Genomic DNA, 14,109 nt, shown 5'->3' on the forward strand with positions numbered 1-14,109 from the left:
GTTGGCACAGATTCATTTATTCATCAAAACAAATGTGTGGGAAGCTGCTGAAATGTAATGTATTAAGATTAATACATATATTACAGAACACAAATCTGGAACAGAGTCTCAGTCACCAAGATGCCTGTGAATCATAATATTAATGATGTTGCATTTCCAGATGGTATTTCTCCTTCTTTTGCTTTCTTTCTCTTTATTTTTCAATAGCATCTGGAAATGCAACATCATTGATCCATCTTTTTGGACTTTCCTTCTTTGCTTCATCCTTTTTATCTTCCCTCTGCCATACCTTCAGATAGATTTTACAACTTATTCCTCAACTCATTACTTTTTTTACCACTTTACTATGAAAGCAGGGCATTGGTAATTATAGATTATTTTATAAACTGAAATCATGGTGCCAAATGTCAACAGTATAAACATTAGCTTGGAAGTTCTTCTAGTATAATAGTATTCTAAGAAAGATGTTGGAAATAATCTAATACAAATGGGTTCCATTTCTACATTTCCAGATTATTGTAATTAGATAGTGAAAGTGCATTTTAACATTTGAGTGACAAGAGTGCTGTAAAGCACTATGGGGCAGTATATAAGTCTAAGTGCTATTGCTATTTTATAGTTAATGTGGACATGTCTAGAAAGAAACAGGAAATAAAATCTTGCCTAACAAGATACGGTACTCTTATTGTGAACTTAAGCAGTAAATATTAAACTAAATTCCTGACTTTGAGCACTTTCATCTATTAAAGTAAAAACATAAATTTTAACAGAATAAAATTTGTACTGTCTATTTTACTATTTAGGAAGAAAACTTGCTGAAGATACTACAACAGCATTGTGTTCGCAGTGGAATAACTGCAAGTTTGGCAATGGAAGTTGATGGTCTGCCATTCTTTGACATTCATTCAAATTTAATCGAGAGGCTGCGGGAGGAAACTTTGAAATAATACTCCATCTCTAAAAATATAGTATATTAAATCCATTTAGTCCAGAATATATATTACCACTACACTCCCCGATCAGATATCCTGCCACAATTTACTATACCAAATATTTTGAGACGTGATTGTACAGTAAATTTCTGGAATAATGTCCATGCAGAATTAATAGATTTCTCAGAATGATGTATTTTTTCAATTATCTGTGTCAAGAGTGTTTGCATGTTTGCAGCATGACTACTATTGTAAAACAACCCAGAAGCAAAACGCAGGACTTTGTCTTTTAATAGTGGTTTATATACAAGGCTGCTATATACATACATACATAGATGTGTTAGGCAATCAATCAATCTTCAACTCTATATGGAGAACTACAATGGAGATAGAACATGAGGAGAGAGAGAGATGGCCTCCCTTATATAGACAGCTTCTTAAAGTGATAGTACCCTGCTGACTCATCCTCAGTTCACCCTCATAGCTTATAACCTTATAGCAGCTGATCAGCTATTAAATCTTCATTATCTTAATCTGACTAAAATATATCAATAATAAATTAATCAAGCATGTATTTTCTTAGATTTAAACAAGATCCATATGTGCCTTATTTGCTAGATGCCATGTAATTCAGGCAGTGGCCATTTAATTTGGTTGAATGAGTGAGTCAACTCTATTTTTCTCTGAATTTCACCTCAGAGAATCCAAAGGAAAGTTGCAGACACTTTTCTGAAATACTTTCTTCTCTTCCATAAAATAATAGGAATAAAATGAGCACTTAGGCTATTGAGTTCAACTCTTTGCTCAGGGCAACATCCAAATTAAAATCCGCAAAAGTCTTATCTAGCTTTTCTTGAATACTTTAATAGGCACTGTCAAACTGTTCTTACGAGGAGATTCTCAACTTTGAACCAGAGTCTGCCTTTCGCTAATTAGGTTATTACATGTCTTGTCCTCTAGAATGATAAAGAATCAGTTGTGGCCTTCTCTATGATACTACTCTGTGACTCCCTTCAATATGAAGAGAGAGGTAGCATATTCCCACTGAATTGTCTTTTCTTTCTGAATAAATGTATTCTTTCTATCACTGCTCATAGAATGGAATTTCTAGTTCCAGCGTCAAGCTTGCTGTCCTTTTCTTGGTGTTTGAATTCATGTTAAAGACCATGGTTTCAGGAAAAAACTATCCTGTAATCTGCAACTCTTACACTGCAAAAACATATGGACTACACAACTCGATCAGGGCAAAACAATAGACGCAATCTACATAGATTTCTGTAAAGCCTTTGATTCAGTGGTACATGACAAACTACTCCTAAAACTAAAATCTTATGGTATCTCTGGACAACTGCATAACTGGATAGAAGCATTCCTGTCAAACAGACAACAAATGGTCAAAATTGGGAGTGTCCTATCAATTCTGTACCTGTCAATAGTGGTGTCCCCCAAGGCAGTGTTCTAGGACCAACTCTCTTCATACTCTACATAAATGACCTCTGTGATCATATTAAAAGCAACTGCATTCTTTTCGCTGATGATGTAAAGCTGTTCAATACCACAGACAATACTGCTCCCCTTCAAAAAGATACTGACTATGTATCAGAATGGTCAAACAAATGGCAACTTTAAATCTCAACAAATAAATGCTCTGTCTTACATATTGGCAAAAAAAATCAGAAAATAAAATACAAGCTGAATAGTCAAGATCTTGTTGATGATCCAAGCTCTGTAAAGGACCTTGGAATACTCACCTCTAATGATCTAAGTGCTAGAGCCCACTGCAACTACATAGCCAAAAAGGCATTAAGAGTTGTTAACCTAATCGTACATTTTCTCTGGTAATATCACACTACTAACTAGAGCATACAAAACATTTGCTAGACCAATACTCGAATACAGCTCATCAGTCTGGAACCCACATTACGTATCTGATATTAGCACAGTTGAGAAAGTCCAGAAATATTTCACAAGAAGAGTTCTCCACTCCTCTACTCATTGTAGAATACCTCATGCACCAGACTTGAAATTCTAGACCTAGAAAACCTTGAATTACGCAGTCTTCGGTCTGATCTAAGTATGGTATATAAAATCATACATTGCAATGACTTACCTGTCAATGAATACTTCAGCTTCAACCATAACAACACAAGAGCACACAATAGATACAAACTCAAGGTTAACCACACCAAACTTGATTGCAGGAAATACGACTTCAGCAACAGAGTGGTCAATGTCTGGAATACTCTACCTGACTGTGGTTTCTTCCCCAAACCCCAAAAACTTTAACCTTAGACTGTCTACTATTGATCTCACCCCTTTCCTAAGAGGTCTGTAGGGGGCATGCATAAGCGCACCAACATGCCTACCATCCCTGTCCTATTGTTTCTTTTATTTTTCTTATATGTACCCATTTCATGTATTCATAACTATGTATATACTTATACCTATTATCTTGTAAGCGATTGACAAATCAAATTAATCAAATCAAATCAAACCATGTCCATGATAGAAATATCAGCAAGAATCTGCCAGCAAAAATACTGCCACCATTAAATGTGGTTGGTTAGTCTTTTCTGCCCTTACATAGGTACTCCTTGACTTATGACCACAATTGGGACCAGAATTTCCATATCTAAGCAAGGTGGTTGTTAAGTGAACTGTGCCCAATTTTATTACTTTTTGCCATAGTTAAGACAATCACTGCAGTTGTTAAGTGAAACACATAGTTATTAAGTGAATCCAGTTTCCCCCATTTATTTTGCTTGTTTGGGTAGTTTGCAAATAGCAGCCACATGACCACAGAATGCTACAGCCATTGCAAATGCCAACCATTGCTGATTGCCAACCATTGGAATTTCAATCACATGACTAGGGGTGCCGCAGTGGTTGTAAATGACTGGTCAGAAGTCGCTGTTTTCAATGCTCTTGTATGTTTGAACAATTGCTAAACAAATGGTTGTAAGTTGAGGACCACTTAGACTTTGTTACTAAATTGTGCTGTGTTCTTTAGTCTATGTGCTCTTCTCTCCTTTGTTACCATAATCTTCCCGTTGTGAATACCACATTACCATGGCAAACATATCCAATGCAGTGTGTTTTAACAAAGAAAAGCAGGGCTACTGTATTTATTGTGGCATTTCTAATTTCATATTCGCATCCATTCAATCTAGTTCCTTGCTATCTGCCCTTTTCTACCCCCACATAAATCAGAACATGTGAATCCTTGTTATTTTTTAGGCTCTTGTGGTACTTTGCAAACACTGGAAGGTAAAATTTACTTAAGATTTTTTTAAAAAAACTGTTGAACTAGTTGAATTCTTGGACATTCGAAATACTTTTCTCTCTCGTGCAGTACCTCTCTGTTCTTCATCTCATCCCTGTCTAAAAGTATCCCTTTTTATGCTGAAGTGGGATGCTGTGCCTATATGAGGTGGATGAGGTCAAACAATAGAAAGAGATGTAGCTCAAGAGAAGTAACAACTGTATACAGCTAAAAATCATAACTGTAGAACTGGGTTTTCTTATTTCAGAAATGCAGCATTAAACAAGAGATTATAAATTGGAGAGACACTAACACTATGCTCAAGCTTGGTGTTAGAAATTAGCAGAGAGCAAAAAATAACTTGGGATTTGGAAAGTCCAATGTTAGAAGAGAAAGTGACCAGAAGGAAGGAAATATATTAATAGCTCACCTCATTGCCTCCAAAACAGTCCATAAAAATTACAGCTCTCGAAGTTATTTTGATTTATGAATGTAAATTTAGCAATAGAAAATTAGTTGTGACTCTGTAAACTTATAGCTGAGCATATTTCAATGAACTTGATTAGATTAAATTAAATTACAAGTTGCAATTTCCAACTTCTTAAAATTAATGTTTTCTATAAGAATGCTTAGTATAGACTTACTGTATGACATATCGGTTAAGTTATGACATCTTGCTTTAATCATTTTTATACTGCAGTCAGATCAAAGTTTTAATCATCTTCAGCTATGTCTGTTTTAGAGTACCATCATCATTTCTGATGCAATAACAAATGCTAAACATCTTGGTATTCATCCTTACTTAGTACTGTAGCATTCAGAGGATTTTGCCCCCTGACTTAAGAAGCACATTAGGGGCAGAATAAATTGGAGAGAGAACTATAAAGATTCCAAAAAAAGCAAAATATAACCAACAGATAAATGCAGGTTAAGCTGTTTGGCTTAGTATAGAACAGGGATTTCAAACTAAATTTCATTGAGGGCCGCATTGGGGTTGTGTTTGACCTCAGGGTGGGGGGGGCCACCATGACGTCACTTGTGTTGGGGAGGCATCTGTGGTGGTCTGAGTGGGCTCCCGAGCTCTGTTTTCAGCTGCAATAGACTCCTGCAACCCTCTGCCAACAAAAACTGAGCTTGGGAGGACCATGCACGGCTCTCACAAGATCCATTTTCACTGGCAGAGGTGCTGTAGGCTGGTCCTTCGCTGTTTCCAGGACAGCCCCATGGACCAGATCTAAGCACCCCATGGGCTGGATCCGCCCCCCGAGCTTTGAGTTTGACACCCCTGATATAGAAGTTTGTTGCATAAAACCACTAATAAAATGAGTGTTGACCTAAACAAAGTCTTTCTTGGAGCAGAATATATTTCAACAATGTTATTCATTTCAGGTTCAGTTTTTATTCAATGAACTATGTGCATTTATATTGGACCACATGATTTAACAAGTTTGATTTAACATAGATTAGCATAGAAGCATTATACCTTCCATTTTTTTTACTATTCTAAAATTCCTAATATTCATTCTTTTGTTTGAGAAATCCACAATAATTCTGATCTAAACATGACTGAAGTGTTTGAATTAAAACTGCAACATTTTAGTTCAAACATTTACAAACATAAGATTACCACTAAAGCTTGTTTGGCAGTTCTCAAATTAATTCCTTACACGTAATCCAAAGGATATGTACAAATGTTACAAAACTAAGTTTTGCTGTTTATTCTGTATAATGAAGAAATAGCACCAATTGTAAATAAATACTATTTTTTTTCTTAAATGCACCTAACGACAGGCATTTAATTTTTCCTCCACATATCTTGCAATGGAATTGTTTGTTTAAGGTAGTTTTTAAATAAGCTTCCATTTACTGAGTTCTATTATTGGCCAGGAATAAATCTATGTTCATACAATAGACTTAGTTGAAACCAAATAAACTATTATGTTTATATTAAGCTACTAATAATTGATCTAGTTGTGGATTATTAAAAATTAATCTAGTTGTGTGCATTTGCATGATGCTCTAACTATAAACTAACCACATAAGCTGGGTTTTCACAAGATGCTGGGATAAAAATTGGTGTGGCTAGTTTTTGAAAACACTACCACATTGCTTAGCACAATGTGTGAACCGTGTAACTGTTTACCTCATATAGTAGAAGGGATCTGAAAAATGTCAGACACTGTGGTACACACAAACTAGTTTCTAGACTTAACACATGATTATAAAAATATGTTTTGACATCTACTTTCCAAGAATACAATAATTAAATCTAGAATATTTTTTTATCCAAAGAGTATGCGTCTGAATAGCTTATAAACTTCAAAGTTAACATAGCTGTATAACTAACACATTGGGGTGAAGTTCTGAATTGAATGAAGCTGATTCTTTTAAAGGAAGTAAGGAATTCCCCACATGGAAAGAATGCCAATATAGCAGATTTTACTGTATTTTTAAAGTATGAACCATTTTACAGGCTATAATGATTCTCATATCTACATTTAGATGTTAAAAAAGTGAAGTGAGCAAATCCATGCATGGAGAGTTTACATTACTATTTGGGTGAGAAAGAGTTCAAACTTCTATTTTATGAATAACATAAGAGTTCATTTAACCAATCCTGTGTTCAGATCAGCTTGTTCGCTGGCTTTTTTCCTGGTTTCTGGAGTATTTAATGGATAGGATTCCTTGTTTTCTGTTGGAATACATCTTAGGCATTTTAAACAAGATCCTCCTATTTTGGCAAAATCCTGGTAGGTATTTTCACTTGAAAAGCAGTATAGTATGGGATCTGCAACACAATTAAAAGTGGTCAACAAAAGAGAAATATGGTAGATGTTAAAGATTCTGGCAGCAAATTCACAGCTCTTCTCAAATAGGCTGCGTATTAACAAAAGAACATGATATGGTCCAAAGCAAATTAAGAAAATTAAGATTGTGCTTGAAACTAAGCGTTTAATTTGAATTTTCCTCTTTTTCTGAGTGCCGTGACTCTTTCGGACAACACGTAGAATTCCATAGTAGGAAAAAATAAGGAGGCAAAATGGAAATAGGAAACCAGCTGTGAAACGGTAAAAGTTTACGTTATGTTCCCAGTTTTTTATGGGATAATGCTCAAAGCACACTAGGTGGCTCTCCGAGTCTTTACTCACTTCTCCGTGTTTAAAAACCAGCCAACAAGTCACCATTTCTTTAGTCCAGATAACAGCGCTCACCACTATAGCAGCCTTCATTGTACGACACTGTTGGAAACGAAAAGGATGCACCAGTGCAAGATAACGGTCAATGGAGATACAGCAGAGAAAACCCACACTGATATAAATGTTTTCATAAAGGAGGATGCCACAAATTTTGCATAAGAGTTCATTGTAAGTCCAGTTGTCATGCTGCAAAACATACTGGAGCCAAAAAGGTAGAGAGAAAATGTAAAGCAGATCGGCTATGGTTAGATTGCAAAGGTATATTCCTAGTTCATTCTTGACCTTAACTTGCAAGTAAGCATAGTACAATGAGAGACAATTGGCTGGCAATCCTACTACAAAGACAAGTATATATATCACAGGTGACAAATTCTGATGTATGCTGTGATTAATGGTGCAGTCCTGAGTGTTATTGACCTCTTCTGGAAGAATCCCCATGTTCTGCAGTCTGTTAGCCCAGCAGACATATTTTTTTTATTCTGCCATCTCTACATTTGCTTTATATGATTATCGGTACTTGTAATCACCTGCAAGAAAGAAAAAAAGTCACAAAACAATCCTTATTAAATTCAACAATAAATCAGGTTTTTTTTTTCATAATTCAGGAACACAAAGGCCATACTCCAGTACTAAAACTCTTGAACTTAGTAACCGGTCCCATATCATAGTAAGCAATGGTTCATTGAACCATCAGTTCCTGAATAAGCGACAGTTGACCGAATTCACCACTCACTATCTCATAATATACTCACCTGTGATTAAATTTACTTACTTAAACCTGTTTTCTCACTTTGTGCTATGTGTGTGGGGGGCAGGTAGTGTATGGGCTAGGGCTAGAAAGACCGAGAGTTCACATTCACTCTTATTATCCATAGTAAACTATCAGGACAGGGGTCCCAAGATCTGGTGATCTCTAAATGGCAGCCAAAGGTTCTCTTTGCTGCCTTGTCATTAGTACTGTCTGGAGTTTGCGGCCCAAACCTGATAGTCCTAGCCAAGGGTTTCCCCCAGATTAATTATTCTATATCAACCAAGTTTGGTTATAGTATAGTTGTGGGGATATGATGAAGGGAAATTTCCATACAGGCAGACTTTGAGAAACATAAATACTATAGTTCTGTAATTGTAATCATATGATTACCCATTTCAACTCTGGGTAGCTCACAACAAGTAAAAACAATCCAACAAAGAAGAGCTAAAAGGTAATATACAAACCTGGAAAAAAATCCATAGTCAATTAAAAAAAACCAATAATGATCAGCAGTGGAATTAATTTTACATAAGGTCAAGTCAGCCATTGATACTAAGCAATATGTTATACTGATCAAATCTGCACACCACATCAGACTAAATTGTAATTCATTAGTTTGTTGTTACTGTATTATAGAAAGCTAGTCTGTATACTACCTATTTGGTACTTGGATGAAACTGGGAATTTTTATTGTACTCTGACAATAAAGATAATAATAATGAAGAAGAAGAAGAAGAAGAAGAAGAAGAAGAAGAAGAAGAAGAAGAAGAAGAAGAAGAAGAAGAAGAAGAAGAAGAAGAAGAAGAAGAAGAAGAAGAAGAAGAAGAAGAAGAAGAAGAAGAAGAAGAAGAAGAAGAAGAAGAAGAAGAAGAAGAAGAAGCTGTTGATTAAATTGGAAAGTTGTAAAAAACTTATTGGAAGAAGATAATGGCAAGCAACTTTTAAAATGTGAGTGACCAAGAAAAGTACATGGATAGTCATTAGGAGCTGAGCTCAACCAAAGGTATAACTATTTTTAAAAATATAATACAAAAGTTCAGATACTTTGTGGAGAATATATTTAGTTCAAGATTTGAATGAAGTTCTAAGAGTTCTGACTGGTTTATTTTTGCAGATGTTTCACTGCCTTCCTTAGTAACATATTCAGTACTATGATCTTGGAGAAGTCAGGTCTGTTGATTAGCGGACCTCAGTAATTCCAGTAGGACAAGTAAATATATATTTACTTGTCCTACTGGACTTGTTATGTTTGGGTCAGTTATACTGTTAGGTGTTTTTGTTTTCTATCATCTAGTTTTAGCTTCACTGACGGGGTGTTTTGTTTATCTGGGTGTTGGTTAATACCTGTATGATAGGGGATGTGGTGATTCTGTGCTGTTTTTAACCTCTTGCCAAGTTGACCTTTGGCTATTTTATTGAAATAGTCAGTGGTTGATTCTAGGTTTATAGGTCTGTTGGTTGATAATTTATCAGAATGCCAGTCTATTAGGCATGTTTATGCATTCTTGTACTTGATCCAAATTAGAGTTTCAGTGGCTTCCAAGGCAAATTTATGGTTGAACTTGTCTGTGCACAGTGAAATTAATGAGGTTCTTTCCTGTCTTCTAACTGCTTATAGTACTCCTGAATATGTTCTATTAATGTTCTACCAATTTGATATTCACAGTTTGTGCATTTCATTTTGTAAATAACTCCTGCTCTATCTCTTTTGGTTCAAGGTCTGTGGTGTTACTTAAAATGCTTTGCAGATATTTTGTTGGTTTGTGTGCTATAGTTCTTCCAAGCAGCTGTAAAAACCTACTGGTGAGTTCTGAAATATTTTATAGATAATTGTGCCAGTTATCAAGCAACTCTGGGAAGATTACAATGTTTTCTTAATAATACAAAACAAAACATCAAAAGATTAAAATACTGGGCATCAAAATTAAAACATTAAGTTGATAAAGCCAATAATCAGTGCATACATTGGGTGGAAATTGGATCTTCTAAGTAATTTACTAGTCACCTCCAAAATGAGTCCCTCACAGTATAGCAATAGCACTTAGACTTATATACCACTTCACAGTGACTTACAGCCTTCTCTAAACAGTTTACAGAATCAGCATATTTCCCCCAACAATCTGGGTCCTCATTTTACCCATGTCAGAAGGATGGAAGGCTGAGTCAACCTTGAGCCTGGTGAGATTTGATCTGCCAAACTGCTGGCAGCTGGTGATCAGCAGAAGTAGCCTGCAGTATTGCACTGCGTCACTGCAGCTCTTAAGTATATAATGCAAAGCACAAGAATTTTGCCATTAGTTATTATTCTATGGGATTCAAAGTTTCTGCCTAATTTACTGAAGTCTCTTTAAAAATTATATGTAATTGTTTGTTTATTTAATCTATTAACCAACTCATAAATGGATTTGAAATGGGTGGATAGCCACAAAATGCCTAAGATAAAACAATAAATGTAACAAAATAGACAATTCTTCCAAAGATTATAATAGTAATCACTGTAATATAAGGATTAAATAAAAACAACAACTGAATGAAAAACTGCTGGTGACCTTCTACAGCTGCACCACAGAGTGTATCTTCACTTGCTGCACCTTATGAGTTGCCAATTGCACAGGGGCAGATAGGAAAGCACTCCAGAGGGTTAACATCATTGCCCAGAAGATCGTTGGTTGCCCTCTCCCCTCTTTGGAAGACCTTTATGCTCCCGCTGCCTTAAGAAAGTTCAAAACATTCTCAAAGATCCATCTCATCCTGGGAACCCTTTTTTTGAACTATTACCATCTGGCAGATGGTACAGAATAATAAAAACAAGGACAAATAGACTGAAAAACAGCTTCTATCCCAGGGCAGTAGCTCTTTTGAATTCTATTGTATAGTGCAGTGTTGGTGTGATGTGGGGGTTTTCGGTTCAATGTGTGGAGGGTAAAGGATGTGTGTTTGTGTTTATTTTCATGGTCATGATGTGCAATGAAGATGGTGTTTGATTTCATTGTATGAGGTGCAGTGACAATAAACTAAACTAAAACTAAACTAAAAAACCAGATGCTCATAAGGAATACAGTCAGTCTAATGGCTGTTAACATTCAGTTCAGAAGTCAAAAATCCAAATACTTCACCTGGTGCACCAAAGCAAAGAATGTGAATAGCAGCCCAAATTCCAAGTGAATCATACACTAACAAAAATAACTTACTCTCTCCTCCAAATTCCACATATTTCATTATAGTTAGCTACAGATTTGTCAAACATACACACACACACACACACACACACACACACACACACACAAACCTCCACAACTTTTGTGAGTTTACTCTGTGGGGATGATAGTGAGGAAAGAACAACTGAAAAAAGTAAGGAACAGTATGGGAGCTTTGCAACCATGTGGTCTGGTAATAAACCTGGGCAAATCAGGAGGGATTGCTGTCATACTAGCAAGCTGATGTATGATATGGAGATGCCTTTCAGAGTGGCTGCAGATCTTGGGCGCCCTGGGTTTAAGCCTCTATTACAGAAGGTCTTTGGGTCCATACTAAAGGAAATAGTGAAGAAAAGAGAAAACGTAAACAGTGCAAATACAAATGTCAGGATGTATCTGCTCCAGGAATATCAAGGAAGAAGATAAATTCCTGAGGAAGGAAGAATACAATGTTTGATGTTCTAATGTAGATGCTGAGTTTTAGCTAGATTTCAACTCCTAAAGCTGAACACTGTGCAAGAGCATTCAAAGCATAAGAAAGAATTCCTCTCATGGGAAAAAAATGTTTCTGTCTCCCTCATTCACACTTGATTGAGGTTCCCTGTGAAAGAACATCCCATATTTGAAAGTGGCAGAAATGCTTTTCTGGAGATAAGAAGTATGCTGAGGGAGAGTTGATGGAACATTGGCACTGTTCCCAAAACACACTTATCCCAGTCAGACACTAACCCCATCAAATGCCCTTATTGATGGTTCTGCCAGCACACAATTGCATTCAATGACTCATTTTCCCTTTGTTAAAATACAGGATTCCTATTCACTTAGATAAGACAGCCAGTCTGGTGTGGTGATTAACCCACTAGGCTAGAAAGCAAAAGACCCTGTCTTGCTTTCAACATGAAGCCAGCTGGGTGACTTTGAGCTAGACTCTCAGCCTTAGCAAGAGGCAATAGCAAACCACTTCCAAAAATCTTGCCAAGAAAGCTGCAAGGACTAGTCCAAACAGTCATCTGGCATCATAACTGACATGAACACACATACAGAGAGAGTGGGGGGGGAGGGAGGGAGGGAGGGAGAGAGAGATCACTTAACGTAGGACATTCCTCCTCCTACTGTATGGATTTTTTGCATCAGAAAGTACTAGCAATGCTGCATTGCATCACTAGTCTTGTCCCCATTGGCCAAGCAGGCAGCACTAGCCTGAGCTGGGACAATTAATCAGGAACTGGGAAGTGGTTTTGTACTACTAGGCCTTCTTAGTGATTTCCATAATGAGGAGTTATTTTTAAAGCTCTTCTTCCAACTCTTTTTTTTTTCCTCGGAGGATTAGATTAATTGAGTTTCCATGTTTCCATGGCATGATGAAAGGAATGGAATTTGCTTAACTGTGAAGGACTTTTAGATATAGTTCACCAGGTCAATTGACCCTTTCTGATGTCTCCATAACACACTAATTCTACTACAGACACATATCCACATATCCATTAACCCAGTTGTTAAGTGTGCTATGGAAAGAGGGCCACTTTGATGTCTTATGTTTGGTCAGAGAAGAAGTAACATCTTCCAAGTGAACTTTTTAAAAATCCCTAAAGAGCCTCCAAGGAGGAGAAAGGAATTTTTTAAAAAAAATAAGCAAAGCATTGGTTCAAAGGGAAAGGAACATAAAAACATTGGACAATGTTTCTATTGTTAACAGACTGGACTCTGGGGAAATGTGTGTATTATTTTTCCAAATCTCAGTTTCAGGAAACAACCATGAAAGGCAACATTCCCATTTCTTGTCAATGACATTATCTAAAATCACAAAGTATTAATGCATTCAGATAACTACGAAACTGCCTCCCACCCTCCTTTGATCAACATCAGTTTGCTTATAGAGCAAACCTATCTACAGAAGATGTTGTGGCCATCACACTTCATAGAGCGCTGAGTCATTTGGAGAACAAACAGAGCTATGTGAGGATGCTCTTTGTGGACTACAGCTCTGCGTTTAACACTATCATCCCAGATATACTAGTAACCAAACTGTATAATCTGCAGGTCCCCACCCCCACGTGATCCTGGATTAAGAACTTTTTGACAAACAGACCACAGTCTGTTAGACTTGGCCCCCACCTTTCTTCCACTATTACACTCAGTACTGGTTCCCCCCAGGGTTGTGTTTTGAGCCCCCTGCTATATGACTTGTACACCTTTGACTGCTCACCAAGCCACACCACAAACACCATCATAAAGTTTGCAGACGACACGACCGTGATTGGTCTCATCTCCGGAGAGGATGAGACGGCATATAGGGCAGAAGTAGAGAACCTGTCTAGCCTCTGTGGAGAGCACTCTGACATATTGTCTGGGTGTGTGGTATGCAGGCTCCACAGTTGAGGACAGGAAAACTATACAGAGGGTGATAAACACAGCTCAAAAGATCATTGGTTGCCCTCTGCCCTCCCTGGAAGACTTAGCCAGGTCCCGCTGCCAAAGCAGAACCAAGGCTATTATAGAAGACCCCTCATACCCTGGCAATTATCTTTTTGACCTGCTGCCATCTGGATGGCGTTTTAGGTCAATAAGATCCCATACCACTAGATTAACAAATAGTTTCTTTCCCTGGGCCATCCGAACCGCAAATAAACACGAAGTCACTACCTCATTAAGATGTGAAAAGATGTGAAATCTCAATACCCAATTCAGATGTATAATAACATATTACAGTACAATCCATCTCTTGTGTATTATACCCGACTAAGCGTTACAGTCAGTGTTGGATGTATAT

At 36.9% G+C, this 14,109-nt stretch overlaps 2 protein-coding genes across 6 annotated transcripts in view; one reads left to right on the forward strand and one right to left on the reverse strand.

Annotated features, from left to right (window-relative positions):
• DGLUCY (D-glutamate cyclase) overlaps positions 1 to 1,179 on the forward strand; it is a 35,005-nt gene extending 33,826 nt beyond the window's left edge. For all 4 annotated transcript variants that reach the window (XM_026679183.2, XM_026679181.2, XM_026679182.2 and 1 more), the window contains exon 13: positions 804 to 1,179. In XM_026679183.2, coding sequence (XP_026534968.2) covers positions 804 to 947 — 144 coding nt within the window. In that variant the 3' untranslated portion in view covers positions 948 to 1,179. The remainder of the gene's footprint in view (positions 1 to 803) is intronic.
• Positions 1,180 to 5,123: 3,944 nt separating this feature from the next.
• GPR68 (G protein-coupled receptor 68) overlaps positions 5,124 to 14,109 on the reverse strand; it is a 30,517-nt gene continuing 21,531 nt past the window's right edge. For both annotated transcript variants that reach the window (XM_026679186.2, XM_087952065.1), the window contains one exon: positions 5,124 to 7,918. In XM_026679186.2, coding sequence (XP_026534971.1) covers positions 6,798 to 7,829 — 1,032 coding nt within the window. In that variant the 5' untranslated portion in view covers positions 7,830 to 7,918 and the 3' untranslated portion in view covers positions 5,124 to 6,797. The remainder of the gene's footprint in view (positions 7,919 to 14,109) is intronic.

This window comes from Notechis scutatus, chromosome 1 (genome assembly GCF_049901735.1).
Source record: "Notechis scutatus isolate UNSWTSFEM ecotype Mainland chromosome 1, rNotScu1.2, whole genome shotgun sequence".
Lineage (NCBI taxonomy): Eukaryota > Metazoa > Chordata > Lepidosauria > Squamata > Elapidae > Notechis > Notechis scutatus.